Source organism: Aptenodytes forsteri, unplaced genomic scaffold, assembly GCF_000699145.1.
Source record: "Aptenodytes forsteri isolate BGI_AS27 unplaced genomic scaffold, ASM69914v1 Scaffold97, whole genome shotgun sequence".
NCBI classification, from domain to species: domain Eukaryota; kingdom Metazoa; phylum Chordata; class Aves; order Sphenisciformes; family Spheniscidae; genus Aptenodytes; species Aptenodytes forsteri.
In genome coordinates this window covers 2,067,167-2,084,253 of record NW_008795036.1, presented here as the reverse complement: position 1 = coordinate 2,084,253, position 17,087 = coordinate 2,067,167, and the positions used below count along the sequence as shown (strand labels likewise).

The following is a 17,087-nucleotide window of genomic DNA, read 5'->3' as shown; positions in this document are numbered from 1 at the left end:
CCCCAAGCCTGTAGCGCTGCATGGGGTTGTTGTGGCCGAAGTGCAGGACCCGGCACTTGGCCTTGTTGAATCTCATACAGTTGGCCTCGGCCCATCGATCCAGCCTGTCCAGGTCCCTCTGCAGAGCCTTCCTACCCTCCAGCAGATCAACACTCCTGCCCAACTTGGTGTCATCTGCAAACTTACTGAGGGTGCACTCGATCCCCTCGTCCAGATCATTGATAAAGATGTTAAACAGAACTGGCCCCAATAGTGAGCCCTGGGGAACACCGCTCGTGACCGGTGGATTTAACTCCCTTCATCCCCACTCTTGGGGCCCGGGATCCAGCCAGTTTTTTACCCAGCAAAGCATACACCCATCCAAGCCATGAGCAGCCAGTTTCTCCAGGAGAATGCTGTGGGAAACAGTGCAGACCTACGATCTAAACAGAGCAAAGGCTGTTCTCAGTTTACTTTACTTTTTGGCAGACTGTACCTCCGTAGCGAAAATTAAGAGAGTAATTTCAGAGCTTGTAAATCGTGATTCTAGATAAAATGGTAAAGCCCAGAAGGATCTAGTTAGCTTTATGCTTTTGTAGCTTGCACTGACAAGCCAAATCAGTTGTTCAAGTTCACAGTAGTAAAGTAACCTTTTAAAAAGCTCTCTTCTCCGAGGCTCTTGTGTTCTGAAATGGACAACGATTAAGGAACATCAAGCATGTGGCTCAGTGCTTACAAAACCAAAATTCACCTACAAAATTGTTCTGAGAAACAGTTTGACTTAGAAGACCTTTGCATCAGAATCTCATGAAGTTTTTTTGGGGAAGCAGGCTGAATTTTTTTCTGTTTTTTCAGAGGAAAATGTAGTTTATGAACTCTTGGAGTCTTCTGCATAGGTAGCTGACTCCTTACTGAGTGTTGGTTAACGAGTATAACAGTTGTACTTGACTTCTAAGTTTGAAGAGCAGAATTATTTGTTGCTTTTGCATTCAGTGGATTGTAATTTCCATTTTTTAGCATGATTTCTGCCATTTTTTTTGAAGTTTAATTTCCATTTGGCTGTTAGAAATTTATGTTCTTGTCAGATAAATAGGGATATTTCGTTATTACATGCATTTTGTCAGGATATTATATTCTGTATAAGAAGCTGTACAAGTAAAACACAGGCAATATCAGTGTGATACATTTAAATAAGAATCCTCACAAAAGCAGAAAGTATTAAAATAGCTTTTTTATTGGACAGGAGCATATTCATTTTTAATAATGAATAGCATTAGATAATTGACATTGTATGACTTTTAAAGATCAGCAGAAAGAATAATAACCATCCATTAACAGTTACTTAGTGTTTCTTGCCCAGTGCATGCAGCTTGTAATTCTTAGGCAGGCAAGACAGCATGTATATTGGGAGTGAGGTGAAACTGCGAGTGTTCTTTTGCAGGATGTCGGAGGCAAAATTGCTTTCCTGGAATGTGGCAATTCCTGAATTTCCATCGAAGGGGAAGCCAGATGCAATCAGCTGTGTCACTGCCCGAAGCTGGCCTCGCCTCCGGGTTTCCTGCCTACAGCAATCCCTGCGCTAGATACAGAGTGGGAGCAGGGGGAGGGACTGCGAGCTGGGATTTATCCCCTGGTGCAGAATTTCGTAAGAAAGAAATCCATGCAGCAACATGCACCTGCATGACGGGGGAGTGGGGACATTGTTCACACCTCGGTTATTTGGCTGCCCTTGCTGTAAGAGTTAAGTGCCTGACAGAGGAGCTTTTGTGTGTTTTCCCCAGGCGATGCTAGCTACTAATCAGCTAAGCTGGTGGGTGCGTGGGTGGGTAAGCCAATAGAGGATGCCTCAGCCATCTTCAGCTCCCACTGCTTAAATAATAAAGTATGGGAGCTATGGGAAAGAAGTTGTATGTGGGGATGGCAATGGGCAGTGAAAGGGCGGTCCCTTCCAGCCCTGCATTCCTGTGCAGGGACAGGGGAGTAGTTTGTTCTCCCCGTGTCTGGAAGGTGTTTTAAAGCTCTGAAAGAAAAGATTTCTTTAGCTGGGGGGAAATGTGATACACTAGAAATAAAATAGCTGTAAAAGAGATCATCTTATAAAACGTAAAACAGTGTAACAAAAAATCCGAGTTTGGGAGTTGGGAGTATAGTGGTGGCTTTTAAGGATTTAAAATGACCAAGTGGCTGGTTTCAGCACTTAAGCACCATTCCTCTCTTGAAAGATGGTCTTAAGATATCAAAATATAAAAAGATGAAGGCTTGCAGCATACCTCAAGTGATTAAAGATGGAGTGGCTGTCACAATCATGTTCGTTCCAGTGGGTACCTTGTATTTTACAGATGATAGAGATGGAAAAAGGGCTCTGTGGGGAAGCAAAAGGAGGAAGAGGAAACCTGAGTGCACCTGAGGACTGCAGTGAGGCTCCTGAAGTGATGTAGGGGAACAGATCTTGAGTAATCCCCTCTGGACCTAAAGGGGATGCAACTAAGTTGTCTTGCACCTGTAATGATGGTTTCTTTGGGAAAGAGCTGCCTTGGCTTGGAGGTTTTCATAACTCTCCACCTATCAGTTTGGTTTTGTGTTTCAATTTGTATATGCCATGAAGAGGACAAAAAAGACTTAATTCTATGGATTTATTAAGCTGCCATTTTTCTCTGGCCCTTAGCTCTCGGGGCTGTTCAAGGTCAATGTTATTGAGACTGGTTTATGGCAGTGGGTATCAAGGAAAATTGTTTTACCATGCTTATTTAGTTTATTTTAATATTAAGTGAAGCTAAGTGCATTGCACTTTACTAATTGAATCTTCATTTAATTGTTGATAACTAAAAGCAAATACAAATGGTTGTAGAAGGGTTTCTTATAAAACGCTTGCATTATGGATGAAATTGCGTTTCCTCTGTCCCTGAAGTTTTTGTTTTGTTTCCTGGTCTTTAAAATTTTGCATTATGGTTGTGTGTGACATACTTACAAAGACAGCAACCCCGTCACCAAGGAACACTGCAAAATGTTTAATCTGGCATTTCTAAGTGATGAAATTAAAGAAGAAAAGAATAAAAGCACTGCATTAGCAAAATCTATTTCCAGCTGCTTCTGCATAGAAACAGCATCATACGCAGCACACCAAAATGCATCCAGACTTACCTGCTGTCTGTAAACCCAGGAAGAGGCTCCGTGTAGGAAGAGGGAAGGTGTATGGATGTTTCTTACTATTAACACCAGGGATAGGTAGTGGGAGGGTTTTTCTAAAGGGTGCCTGTATGCTCTTTTTATGATGGAGACAAGTAATGCGAGAGCTTAAAAATTGTTGCACAGAAGATGCTGGAGCCCAGGGCCTTTCAAATTACAAGTCAACTGAATGTTTTCAACCTATTATTTAGCTGAGTAACAAGGGCTAGAACATCGTAAAAGGCTGGTACGTGGGGAAGGTATCCTGCTGTGGCGCTTCGTAACCTGAATCGGGGCAGTGAGTCTGTGTAATGGCTGTATACAGAGGAGAGTGAAAGTGGGAAAAAATCTGAAATAAAGGTGTATTAGCACTAATGTGCTCAAGACCTATTTATGGGTAATGTAGATGCAGAGAAGGAAAAACTCCTTTGGGGTTATATGCCTCATTGATGAGTTACAAATGAATGTATGTGGTTCGGCCTGCACCCTTCCCGCTCCCCTCCTCTACCGTGCTGGGGTCAGCCGAGGCTGGGTCCAGTGCCACGGAGGGGACTTTGTATTGGTGAAATGCTGCTGCTCTCTGTTTCCTATTTTTATGGCTCAGAGCAGGCTTAAATAACACGGTAGTTAGGTCTTCTGGTATTTAGTGCTTTACAGCACTAGGATTTTTTGTTGTTGGGAATTGTGCGGCAGTGAGAGGAATGGCGAGGAAGTTTTGCAGTCTGCTGGGTGTTGCCTCGGCTTAAGCGCTCTGTGTTGGACATCTCTCACAACGCCATGAAAATCTGTTCCATGACTGCTTGGAAGAACAAGGGAGCCCTGTGCACTTACGCAGTTGATGGCTGCCCCTCCACAAGCAGCTCTGTGGTTAATGGAAATGATAGGTTACAAGACAAAATTGTTGAGTGTTGAGTACAGTCTCTGAATCAGGGGAGTCCCAGTCTGCACCACTGGTGACCACATCACAAGCTGCTTCAAGTGACAGGGGCTGGCAGTTGGGGTGCCCATGGTTCCTGTTGCTGCCAGCAGTGGTGTCTGGCCAAAGGTGAACCTGTCTCAGCACCTTCTGAAATCCCATCTTTACTGGAATAGCTGGATCGTTTGCACATTGCAGACAGGGTTATAGTAAGTTTTTATATTTATTTGTGCTCCAGGTGTTAAAGAAGCACAATTTGATTCATGTGTCCTTTACAAACAGTTTACAGGGCTAGGGCACTGCCTAAAGGTGATAGTAGTAGTGTTGTTACAGCTGTTGGAGAAGCTAATGAACAAATGTGGTTTAGGCAGGAGATTTTGTTTTTAATTTGCTGGTAAACCTCCAACCTACGTTGTTTGCTCTCTTACTCCAGAATTAGGAGCCATTTACTCCAGGCCTCTCTTTCAAGCTTTGCAACTTCATTTTGCCCTTTTCTTTTAGGCAAATCTCTTGGCGTTTCCATGCCTCAGTTTTTGTCAGTTTTAAAATGAGGATGCTTTTTCTTAACTATCTTCCAGGGAGGACTTGTTCGTTGTTGCCTCTGAAGTAGAAACTGCTCTGCATATTGGAACAGCTCTCCAATGGCTAAATAAGCCTTTCTATTAAAAGGGTCCTCTCTGACTTAGACTGAAAGGGAGATGTGAATGAAGCACTCTGTTGTGCCATCTTGTGGTGTCCCCTGTCATGTTCGGTAAATTAATTTGAAAGGTGCTTCTCTTCTCGTCTCTTGAAACACAGCAGATTTATTGCCAGCAGTTCTGATAGCTGACCCACTTTTTTGTAAAAACCCATTTCAACTAAAACCTGTTCTCCATACCATCCTTTGCTGTCTAGAAAATATGGAACATGGAGGGCCATACAGATCAGGCTTGAGTTTTTAATGCAGTACGATGGTAGTAAGGATCAGTGAAAACCTGTGCTCCGTACAGTGTGCTGGTGGCAGGGCAGGGGGCAGGCAGGCAGGCTCTCTGTCCATGGCTCCAGCAAGGAGACCTTGTTGAGGAAGCTGTGGCTGACTTCAGGGATGATCATAGAGAAACATGCAGCAGAGCAGTCCTTCGTGGGGATGGCTGAGGTCGTTACTTGCGCTGCAAAGCTTGCCCCCTGTCTTGGGCAGGAGAGAATCGTACTGGTGCAAATAACAGCTTCCCTTACTGATGAGGGTCTGCTCTGGGGTATGTTTTGCATAGGTCTTTGGCTGGCCACAAAGGCACTGACAACTTAGGTAAGCCTGGGAATGTGTTCAACTTGGCTAAGGTCAGCTGAGGGAGGGAGAAATTCTGGTTTTTGTGTGTGAATGCCAAGAACTGAATGGCACTAACCCTTTACTGAAGTATCTTCCCCAGCTACGAAACACTGCTTTAGTACTGATGGATAAATAAGTAGGCACTTGGAACAAGAGTGAATAAGGTTTGTCAATGGTTTTATCATAGATGACACTTTTACAGTAGCCAAGACCAAATGATCAGAGTCAAATTCGACCTCAGACAACTGAGAGCACTGTGGGTGAAGGTGGTGGTGCTGCGAGCCCTTAGGTCGGGGCTGAACCGAGCCACTTTGCTGGTGTCAGCACTCTGCAGAAACCCGCCGTATTGCCAAGTGATACCACCATTTCAGAAGCAGCATACATGTTCGTGTTGTGCCTGAGCTAATGAGCCCTCCAAAAAGACCTCCAGGATGTCAGCTAGCCTCTTTGTGTAGGGAGGTTCAGTGCTTTTAACAGAGACCGCCTTGCTCGAAACCAGCTCTAATATCTCTAACATGGTGCTGAAAGGGGCCTTTTATCTAATCGAACTCCAGTCGCTTCAGGATGGAGCATTTACAACATCAGGCATGCAACCCAGGAAATGAACTGTCAATCCTATAGGGACTGAGACAGACTGGTTGCTCTAACATGTATTGATTCATCCATATTTTAACAAAACAAAAACTGTATTAGTGCTGCTGCTTTACCTCACGTTATTATGTGTACATTAGATATTGAATCAGTAGTAGTAATGGAAAGCTTATGATAGAAATCATAAAGCAACTAAGTATGGAAACTTAAAAAAGAATGATGATATTTGGAATAATAATGGTCATGAATAATGATAAAAGTAGGGATGGTAAAACTAAGAGGTATATAAAGAAAAGAGATTGTCTTCTGGGCTTCAAAGAATTCTCAAAATGATGGATATCTAAATAAGACAACCTGTCACAAATGCTTCTTTCCTCAAGTAAATGATAATAGAAGAGACTGAAGCAGTTTGAGGCTGACAAAATGGCAAATGCTGGGAGGAACAGAAACTATGGTGGAAGGAAAGGATCAGAAAGTATATTTTAAGAGGTAAAACTGCAACAGTTGATCAAAAAAGTACTAAGCTTTTTTTTTATATCTGTGTCAATCAGTTTTCAGCAAGAGAAAAAAATCCATCATTTTTTTGAGATTTCAGCAGAGGGAAGTTTCAAAACATCTGTGCTAGTGAGTGGAGCGAGCATCGTGCGACTTCCCGGGGCCCATAAAGTGCTGGTGTGGTTTCATTTTTTTTTTTTTTTTTAATTTTGTCGCGAAGACGTGTATGCTCACTCTGTTTTCCAGAACTCTTTATTCCTGGGCATTTTAAAAAAAGGGTAGGGGTTTTTAAAAGATTTCTTTCATTTGCTTGTGAATTTGAAACCAGTTTAAATAAAGATAAGGTGACTTGAGTTGATGTGATCTGTCTTGCAAAATAGATGCAATTAGCACAGAGCTGTGTTGCTGAAATGATCTTCTCAAGACTGACTGCCATGTAGGGTGGCTGGGTTAACCCAGTGCAGCCCTGTTAATGTAATTTACAGTGCTAAAATGGGTAATAAGGCTAGGATTGAACAATAAATCACAAAATTCATCTGTATATTTATCTGTTGTTGATACACTTGCTGAGGATCTGTGTTCACATTAATTTTACTCACTGAAACAAATTATTTATTCTGGTAAATAGAAGATGACCTTGTAGGCCATGAGTCTCTGGAGGAATAATTTGCAGGGTATGTTTTTGGTGAACGTTTCCAAATTAATTTCCAAATTTTAACTTGTTTCATATAACTTGTGAGCAGTGTGGAGAGTGTCATGGAATTTAGAGTGATAAAAACATTAAGAAATCATCAACTCGGGTATCTGTGTGTGAGTAGGAGTCATTTAACATTCAAATGATAATCCTGTTTTGTGCTTGAAAAAAGGCAGAGTAGGAAGACAGACTGAAGCTACTGTAAACTAAATATAATTCTCCTTTATTGTCCCTTCCATGCAGCAGCAGCCAGGTTATGTATCTCCTACAAAATTTGCCTGGATGTGCTTGCTGCCTTCACGTCAGTCACTTGCAAACCTTTTGGCTTACAGGTGTGTTAAAGTGTGAATCTGCTCCTGACTCTCTTTCTTTACCCTGCATATGCTTATCTTTTGAAATGATCTTTTAACTTTATTAATGATTGAATACCACTTGTGACCAAACAAAATGGTTATGGAGGAATGGGATTGTGACTTGTTGAGCTGAACACGTGAATGTTTTCTTATCAGAAGATAAGGTAGGTTATACACCGTGCCTGTCTGACATTCCTGATGGGCTGTGAGCGAGGGAGCGCTTTCTTCAGAGTTGACCCTGGGTAGGGGTCTGCTCTTCCAAGTCTCTGGTCTTCAAAGTGACTTTGACCATGACACTCCTTCTCCTGTACTCAAGGTTCCCTGGGTGCAAAATAAGTATAACGGTGGCAGAATCTTCTCTGTAAGATGCTTGAGAACTGCTAGAGAGTAACTGGTGGCTACTTTCGCTTTTTAGTTTCTTTGTATGAAGAAATTAAAAACTCCAGGAAATCTGCCTATTCATAAAACCCATCACTCCTGGATACTTCTGAAAGCCCTAGACAATTGTGCAATTAAGCACATACTCATTATTCGTGTCAGAGGAATGCAACAGAGACCTGGGACTTCCTTCACAAAAATAGCTCGGTGCTTAAAAGGGGACTTGAACAGTCAGTGTGAAAACACCTCCAGTGCCTCTGCCTTTGGTGCCAGCATTGTATTTCGCAAGGGAAGGAATAGAGCGATAGGTTGTTTTAATATATAATATATGTTTCTGTTGCCCTTGCAAGTACTACCACCATGCAGAATCCTATTGTCAGAGACATGGGTGAGCCGGTATCTTACTGGCCAGTATTTGTTTATGCGCTGCAGCCTTATCGAGGAGAAGGAGGTCACTGAAAACTGTTCACGTTTCACAGCTTATCCAACAAGTCTGAAGTTGATTTGGGATAGAGGCTACTGTGTTGCTAAACGTGAATAATGGTGATGTTAAAATGAAGATGTCGCATAAAATTTTGAAGAGATTGAAAAAAAAATCAGAAAGCAGTAAACTAAAGCTGATCCTGTCAAAGGTCACGATGCATACTCATGGATTTTAGCAGCTAAAATTGTGATAAATGCCAAGCCTCCTTTTGGCCAATTCTGACATTGTAAAAAAAAAAAAAAAATATCTAGTCCTGCTGTTGTCAAGATGGGACATTAGTTTTGCAGTAATAGTTGACCTTGTCTTCAATTGGCTTTATGTAAAAATCAAACTCCTACTTGTTTGAGACAGTCTCAACTGTGAAAACTGTAGAAACCTCAGTGTTATTGGATTAGAGGGCACAGGCTTTTTTGTACAATCTTACTGCTCAAGAGTAGTTTCTTTACCGGCGGAGTGGGGAGTATCATCTTACAGCAGTCCTCTCCTTTGTATGTAAATGCATCTTCTTAAGGTAAGCGGGTCCTTCAGCTTCGTTGGTTTTAGCAAGATCACTTTGGGAGCATTGGTACATCTACCACAAGAATATACACTGACGTGTGCTCTGTTGGAACATCCTTTTCCAACATAATTGTGTTACAGCCTTCTGGTTACCTGGTTTGCATTTAACTTTGTTATTTGGACTGCTTATGTGTACTGTAATCATGTTAAAGGGACCCTGTCAATGCTCATAAAGTAGCTTGAACCCATATATGCAGGCAAATGTTTTATAACAGGACTGTGACATGATTTTCCCATAACCAGCTGTCCCACTGTGGTGCCATACACACAAACACTGATCTCTCTAATGTTGTAGGCCACTACCTAGAAGGTAAATACGGAAAGCAGCTCTTTAAAAGCTGTCCTTTTCCCTGACTGTCTTACTTCTGCACCCGAGATGTGACCAGAAGCAGATCAGGAGAAGCTGTTGCAGCTGCTCTACCTACTGCTCTGGAGGCATTTTGCTGGTGGTGCTGGTGCAGGGAGGGTGCCTGATGACCTACCCCTCTTCAGAGCTGGGCAGCTTGTTTGTGGGTGCGATGATGGGTAAGAGGGGCACTCTTCTTACTGACAGCGAAGCTTTTCTTGTGAGCCCACAGGGGTGTGACTGAGGGTGTGATCCTCCCCAGAGGCTCCCAGGAGAGTGAGGCGTACCTACCGTGGGTGGCTGCCCTGAGGAGGTGGGTGAGGGAGGGGAAAGAATCAAGGTTTTATTACTGTGAGAGGGAGCTGCTGTTGGGCTGGGCAAACTTTGGCTGTGCAGTGGTAAAACCCCTCAGGTTGACCCTTCCCCTTTCTTGGCGTGCCGGATTGCAGAAGACGTACTTGTGATAGGTGCAGCTGGGAGGAGAGAAGGAGAGACTATTTCTTCCCCATATGTGAGTGCAAGGGGACGAGGTGGGTCTGTCTGACGGCATGGATGTGCCAGCCGAGTGGCCGCGGTGGTGTGCCAGCCAGCATAACGGGCCTTCAGTGAAGGGGTGGGCCTTAGGGGAGGCAATGGTTTGTCTCTACATCTGTGATAACCAGAGCACTAGGTCTGATCACATCAACCCCGAAACAGTCTGCTAGTACAGCATTCGTGCTTTTAGGTTTTAGCAAGATGTGGTTCAGCTGAGATACCGAAGCTGAAATCCAATCTCCAAAGCATCTGAACGGTGTTCGGAGCTGGGTGCTGGGTTGCCTTCTCAGGCTGGTTCTCGCTCTCTGAGCAAGGAATGCATTTTGTGTCAACCTGCTCACCTGGAGATGGATACTTACCGAGCAGAACTGCGTTCAGGAGGTTCTGCATGTGCTGCAGAATTTTGATCCAGATGTTCAAATTAAGTTTGTTTCAGTTTTTTGTCTGGAAAAAGGTGGAGCCAGCAGTAGCTAATTCCATAGGCGGATAAGTAAAAAAGCAATACTCTGGTTTTGCAAAATGGGTCATCCCTTTTGCAAAGCATAAAATCTGTGGGTGGGATGTGCTACTGGAGATTGGCGAGGTACTTCTATATATCATTATATTTTGATTGGCAATAACATCCGCAATACTCGTTTCATTGTGTTTTCTCCCCAGAGTCACTAGTCTCACTAATCTAATTGCGTTTTTCCATTGTCCTTGCTGGAGAAGAAATGCAGGTGGTGTCAATGAGAAATCTTTGCATTATTACTCTAGAAATGCACCGTGTGTCCAAAAGAAAATGCTTGCTTATGGTCTCTTATATTACTAATATTATCATGTTTATCTTGCATATTTTTGTTACATTTAAGTACATCATATGTTCCTGGTAGGACTTCTTATCCTTGCTTCTTTTTAAAATGTCACTAAGATTGGTATTAGATGTTTTTGAGAGATTGATTGAATAAATTTCTTCAGTTCGATGCTGTAGTAACTAGCTTATAGCTGATCAGATTGCAGCGGTTTCTTCACTATGCTCTACTGCATCTGAGCCCAGTTTTGCTTCCTTCAGTGTATGACAGCAAAGGGAATCGACAGTCACTCTACTAGAGGCTTTTTCCCTCTGGTTTCAGGATTTTCCTGGAAAAGAATCTTTAATAATATTCCTGATAAATTAAATATTTCTTACAAATTCTGTTCTTTTTTTTCAATAGGTGTTGGCATCATGTCGGGCATTTCTTTTAACATCTCGGATTCCCACCAAGGTAAAGCCACTGTGTTTCTATAAATATTCTGTTTTTTTAGATACAAATGTAAGTTGCATAAACTAAGTTGCATAAACTTAGCATATTTTATACTTGTGCTCCTGATAAATTAAATATTTCTTACAAATTCTGTTCTTTTTTTTCAATAGGTGTTGGCATCATGTCGGGCATTTCTTTTAACATCTCGGATTCCCACCAAGGTAAAGCCACTGTGTTTCTATAAATATTCTGTTTTTTTAGATACAAATGTAAGTTGCATAAACTAAGTTGCATAAACTTAGCATATTTTATACTTGTGCATCTGTTTAAAAAAAACAAACAACTGAGGAATGGTATGTTGCATGGTGTTGAGCTGGAGTGGTACTTCCGTTAGTGTCTGCCTTAAATGGGTTTGTCAATTCATATATACTGTTTCAGAGGAATTTTAACTTCTAGAAGTGCAGGTGGATGAAAAATTATGTTGGAAGCACCAACTTGAACTGCGAGATGAGCCTGATGACCTTTGTAGTTGGACAGTTTATGTCCAAATAAGCTGATGGCATTATTCCCTCTAGTGTTTGTAGTGTCAAATAGGAATATATTTGATTTGGAGACAGAAATGATGTTGAGGTGTATTAAATTCTGCTGTTTTCTGATGATTTCTGTGGTTCATTTTGAAAAGCACCTTGCCAACCTGCCTTGCCAATGCCAGTGAATTATTTTTTCTATTCCTGTGACAATTCGTAATGATTGTTGTAGCAGAGAAAGATAATTTCCACGTGAATGAAAATTACTGATGTGGAAGAACATCTCTTGCCCAGCTTGGAATCAGTGAATGGGAATTCGGCATATGTTCTATTTTGTTGTGTTTTACACATGCATATGTGTGTGGGGCTGTGTAAGTATGTGTGTGTGTGTGTGTGTGTATGTATATATGCTTTATAGAAAAAACAGGATCAGTAAGTGGAACAATTGATACCGGGTTTTCCGTTATGGTCACTGGTAAATGTGACCATCCCTTACCTATAATTTGAAGATGCTGACTGACAGGTAGGATGACTAGTTTGAATTTCTGCTGAAATTTATTTCCCTCAGTTGATCACCCTGTCCCTGCAGCACGGATATCTTCGATTGGTTGTCTGTAGGCTTTTGGATCACTGCAGTTTGCAGCCTGTTTTTAAGACAGGGTTTGGTGGCTGGTTGCATGGAAACATAGTGCCCGTTGATGAACAGCTCAGACATGGGCGCAATGGCAGTATGATGGACAGGTGGTGATGGTGATCTTGTTAAATAATAGCAAAGCCATTGTAATTTGTCAAAAAGCTCTTGAAGGCTAGGGCTTGGTGTACTAAGGAATAGCTGTACTTCTAGTTTAGCATTACAGACACTTCTCAAAACTCCTTTTATTAAATAGATTTACCTAATTGAAAAACTCGTTTCTGTTTTCATGGAAATCTAGAATATGTATGCTGTACTAACAAAATTGTTACTTTAGTGATAACAAATGGAAGAAAGGTGATCAGAAGAAACTGTATCTGCTCATGGTTTATGTCAAAATTAAACTTTGTATATCTGAACAATTATTAGGATGGTTGAAAATGCATTTCTTTTCTAGAAGGATTAGTGAAACTTACTGGATTTTCTAAAGTCTGTACTATTTTCAAAAGCTGCTCGGAAGCTTTCTGAGCCCGAGAACTTCCATGTAACTGGCACACAGTAACTGCTAGCAAGACAGCTGAGAACATGCAGCAAAGATACTTTATTCCTCCAGGGACCTCTCACAAAATTGAGTATGCTGAGAGGCCAGTTCGGAGTGACTGTTATTACTACATCTGATTCCAAGCTTCGCTTTTTCTTGAACAATGCTGTTGAGATCTATCTACTAAACAAGGATCAAAGCTAAAAGAAGTAAAGATGGATTAACTATAATATCAACTTACACAAATATCCTTAGAGCAAGGATATTACAATGACCACCTCGTAACTTTACACTCAGGTCCAATCAGTTCACTTCCACTAATCTAGATGGATTGATAGTAAGGAAGTGCTGTACTTAAAGCCTACTAATTCTTGCTGTGGTCTGTATAAAATGTAGTTGCAACGTTAGTAAATGTTAGATGCATCATCAAGCCCACAGATAAGTGTATGAAATATTTGTGGGAGTGTAATTCAGGTTTGTGAACATATTTCTAGTGCCACCTTTCAGTAAATTTTGGTTGAAAAAATTGGAAACGGTGAAATTAGCTGGCTTGGTAACTGCAGGGTCCCTCATAGCCTTTTAAGAGGATTTTTAAAAAAGTACAATTTTAGGTAATAAATGAGATTATGCTTTTTAAAACTTTGTAAAAATTATTTCATAGTTTCAGGTAGATGATGTTTAGAATGTGTTCTATATTTTTGCTGCAAAGCAAGGACTATAAATCCATGTTTTTAAGTAGAAAAATGAACCAAAGATGAACTACAGAGATGTTGTCACATTTCCTGGTATTTGTTAACTCTAGTCAAGAGGATTTTTGCAGAATGAATTCTTGAGCCTGGATCTGTGTAAACTTTTCTCAAGAGTAGAAGGGTATTTTTGATTGTGTGTACATACATATATGTTTATACATACAAAGTACGTTAGCAAAAGCAGAACTTTCAATCTGATAGGTAAATAATTTGCAAAATAGGAAGGATTTCAATCATAGAAACTTTTCCCTAAAATTTCATTATGATTTAGGTAAACAAATGTTTTAGATCGTCTCATATGTTCGTTTAATTTGACTAGCACTGGAGAAAAAGAGCCTTTCACTTCTATACGTGTAGTTTGGCTTACTCCAGTAGCCAACAACAAGAGCTGCTATGGATTTTTTTTTTTTTTTCTCCTTTCTGGCCTGAATGAACTGCATGGGGCCATGTCCTGTCATCACAAAGATTGCCAGTCTTAGCTTAGAAATAAGGCATGGAAGAGGCTTGAAGAGAAGTTAATGTCTTTGGAAAAATGCAAGGTGATGGTGTGGGCACTGGGAAGATGACTGGTTCTGCCTCTCCTGCCTCGGCACCCCTGTGGTCTGAAGCTGCCTGTTTGCTGTAGGATGCTGCCCCTGCAGCAGAATAAGTGAAACGAAGCACGTGAAGACTCTTCAGAAACTTCAGAGTAAAGTTTGGCCACCGAGTTAGGTCTTTGGTGGAAGGTGGACTTTGCACAGAAATGGCTGAGGGGTGCTTGTATCTTCTGATGCTGTCAAATCATGAGGGCAACTGAAGGGAAAAGGATTCAGAAAATAGGCAACAAAGAACAAATAGACAGTAATAACATCTTCAGTCTCTGCAGCTGTGAGTGGATAATGTAGCTAAGTGCTTAAAAAAGGTCTTCTATTTCATTAAATCCCCCTGAATTTCAGTGTATTCTAAATCATAACTATTTCAACTGGAATTTTTTGGGCAGCTTCATCCTGTGGTAACACTGTTCATGACTACTTACAAATTTGCCAGTGAGACCTTCACGTTTAGGAGCTCTCCCTACTGTATTGCTGCTTTCTGGAAAACTTTTAGCTGGTTCTTATGGTTGGAAACTGGTATGTTCCTGACTTCTGTGCTGTTGCAGCCTTTCCGGAGAGGGAGTCTTGAGAGCTGCATCTGCGTTCTGAGCACCCCAGGAGTCGTTCAGGGTCGTCTTTTAAAAATATTGCCACAAATACAGAAATAGAATAATATGGTGTTTGCCAGTTAGCCTGGGAACACCCTGACTGTGAACCTAGAATAAGATAAAGTACAGGAAACTTTGTGCAATTCAGACAGACCGCTCAGTTACAATGGTTTTAATGATAAATAAAAGGAAATGACCATGTTAATGTCTTGCCCTGTAGTTATGATTCAGTCCAAGAAGTTTGTTTCTTTCTGCATATCTCAGCTGTCAAGATGTTTGTCTGCGTAGTTGTGAATTCAGATCTTAGCACACTCCCTGTAGCCCTAGATTTGTCCTTGGAGAAGAAGACTTTTCTGCCTTCTTCTAAGCTTCCATTTGGATTCAGTATGTTCACCCTTCTTCCCTGCCAATCCTGACTGTCGTCCAGATAACCCACTCAGGCAAAGCTAATGTATTATTTCCTCTCATACTTTTAGACATGCTAAAGCAGTCTCGAGCATTTATATATCTGTATCTATCTATCCATATATGGTATTTTTATTTATATATGTATATATAAAAAATTGTGTGTGCATGTCCCTTCAGCTTCTGTGCAGTAAAATTTTTCACATCTATGATCAGTGTAACTAATGAAAGAGTAATATGTGATGCTGTAAGTATTGTAATTAATGATTATTCAGTCACAAGAGTACACATCAATAGGGTATTGTATAAACGATGCTTTTTATAGTAAAATTTTGTCATAAATTCTATTATAAGCTTATGTGCTTATAGCTTGCAGTAAAACGTCCAATGTGGTATTCCTATAACCTCTAATAACCATTTGAACCTGTAACAAGCAAATATAGGTGTTCTTTTAGTGTAAAACATGATCAGATAAGATATTAACAAATACTTAGTGTCAGTTACAGAAATTGATGTAAAATAACAGTAGCCTCGTTCAAGGTTTTCTTAACCTCATTGAAAAGCGTACATGCTCTTAAAAGAAGATGTTTGCACTAATGTGGAATTTTCTTTTTTAACTACAGTTAGAACTAACTTTCAGCTACTTGGAAATCCAAGGAGTAACTTCCAGTAAACCAGGTCAGGTGAGTGTATTCTAGATAAAAGATACTTGTTTAGTCATTGCTAAATCTGTTCCAGTCACGGAGGTAATGCTCTAACATGCAGGTGTCCCCATCCGGTGAGCACACTGTACATTTGCATTCTTACATTCATGGTGCTTTAAAGTCTTAACAATAATGATTAGAATTTAAAGAGTCAATTTTAGGAATGTGTTGTGCAGGTGGGATGACGATAAGAAATACATTTTTTTTCCTAGTTCAATATGGTACAAATTTTCATTTGTCTCGTAAGTGAATATTTTTTTCAGAGGTGGTAAAACAATGGTGGCTGGTATGTAATCATCGCCACGCAAGTTTGAATGGCTTCTGTGGTGTATTCTTTTATGGTGAAGCCAAAAGCTACTGCTTACATTGCAGGCAGAAATGGTTTGCTTCCAACTCTTCTTGGTGCCATTACTGAATAAAACACAAAATATATTTGACAGCAAGTTATGTGCCCAAAAAAAGTGAATGTCAAAGAGAAGGTGCTGAAAAGAAGAATGCCTTTAATACATTTTTCATTCAGAAGATGAACCTGTTGACAAGACTTGACAGTTCAGTTGTATCAAAGTCTTCATGTGTTTCATGTGTGTTTGGCTTTTAAAGAGCTTTTTAAAAATAGGAGCGTCTGACACTTTATTTGAACTCAGAAAAGCTCTTACTGTGTTTAACATGTCATCTTTTTAACCTGGCTTTTGAAGCTTTCCTTAAAGGAGAAAAAGAAAAAGGTCCAGATGTTTACTATTTTAATGGGGAGACATTTAGTAAATTCCGTGTATGTTTTTGTGGCTTTATTTAAGATACTAAAATGCCATGGTAGCTAATGCTAATTATTCCTGGAGGCATAGACAATCACTGTTGTAGCAGTGTTTACAAGGGATTTTCAGCAGCCTCACTTAGCATACCATTTTCCTAAAATATTTTTTAAGGTTTTGCATGTTTACATTCATTTGTGTTTTAAATGTGTAAGGCTTATAGCCAAAGGCAGGCAGAATCCTAGATTATTGCTTGCGGGGCAAATGGTATTGTTGCAGTTTTCCTGCAAACAGCATGTTATATCCGTGATACTTGAAGGACGTAGTCTTGTGCTAGGCGTCTCGCAGAAAGCCATGAAGAGCTTCCCACTGTAAGATAAGTGAACAAATGGACAGAGTAATATAGGGAAATGTTAATATGGCGATGATGAAAAACAGTAGTAACTTGCCCACTCACTCATTCATCTCCAGGGAGTGACAGCAACAGGTTCAGAAAGGAGTTGAATTGGTGGGAAAAGGTGTGAAGATTCTTAGTGTGCTTTTGGAATAATACAGCCTCTTTGAGAGTTATCCTGGTGA

At 40.7% G+C, this 17,087-nt stretch overlaps 1 protein-coding gene across 1 annotated transcript in view; it reads left to right on the top strand.

Moving 5' to 3' along the window:
* Positions 1-17,087, top strand: part of CARMIL1 (capping protein regulator and myosin 1 linker 1) — a 197,358-nt gene that overhangs the window by 64,833 nt on the left and 115,438 nt on the right. Inside the window, exons 4-5 of the mRNA XM_009276689.2 lie at positions 10,993-11,043; positions 15,679-15,738. Of these exons, the coding sequence (XP_009274964.1) occupies positions 10,993-11,043; positions 15,679-15,738 (111 nt within the window). The remainder of the gene's footprint in view (positions 1-10,992; positions 11,044-15,678; positions 15,739-17,087) is intronic.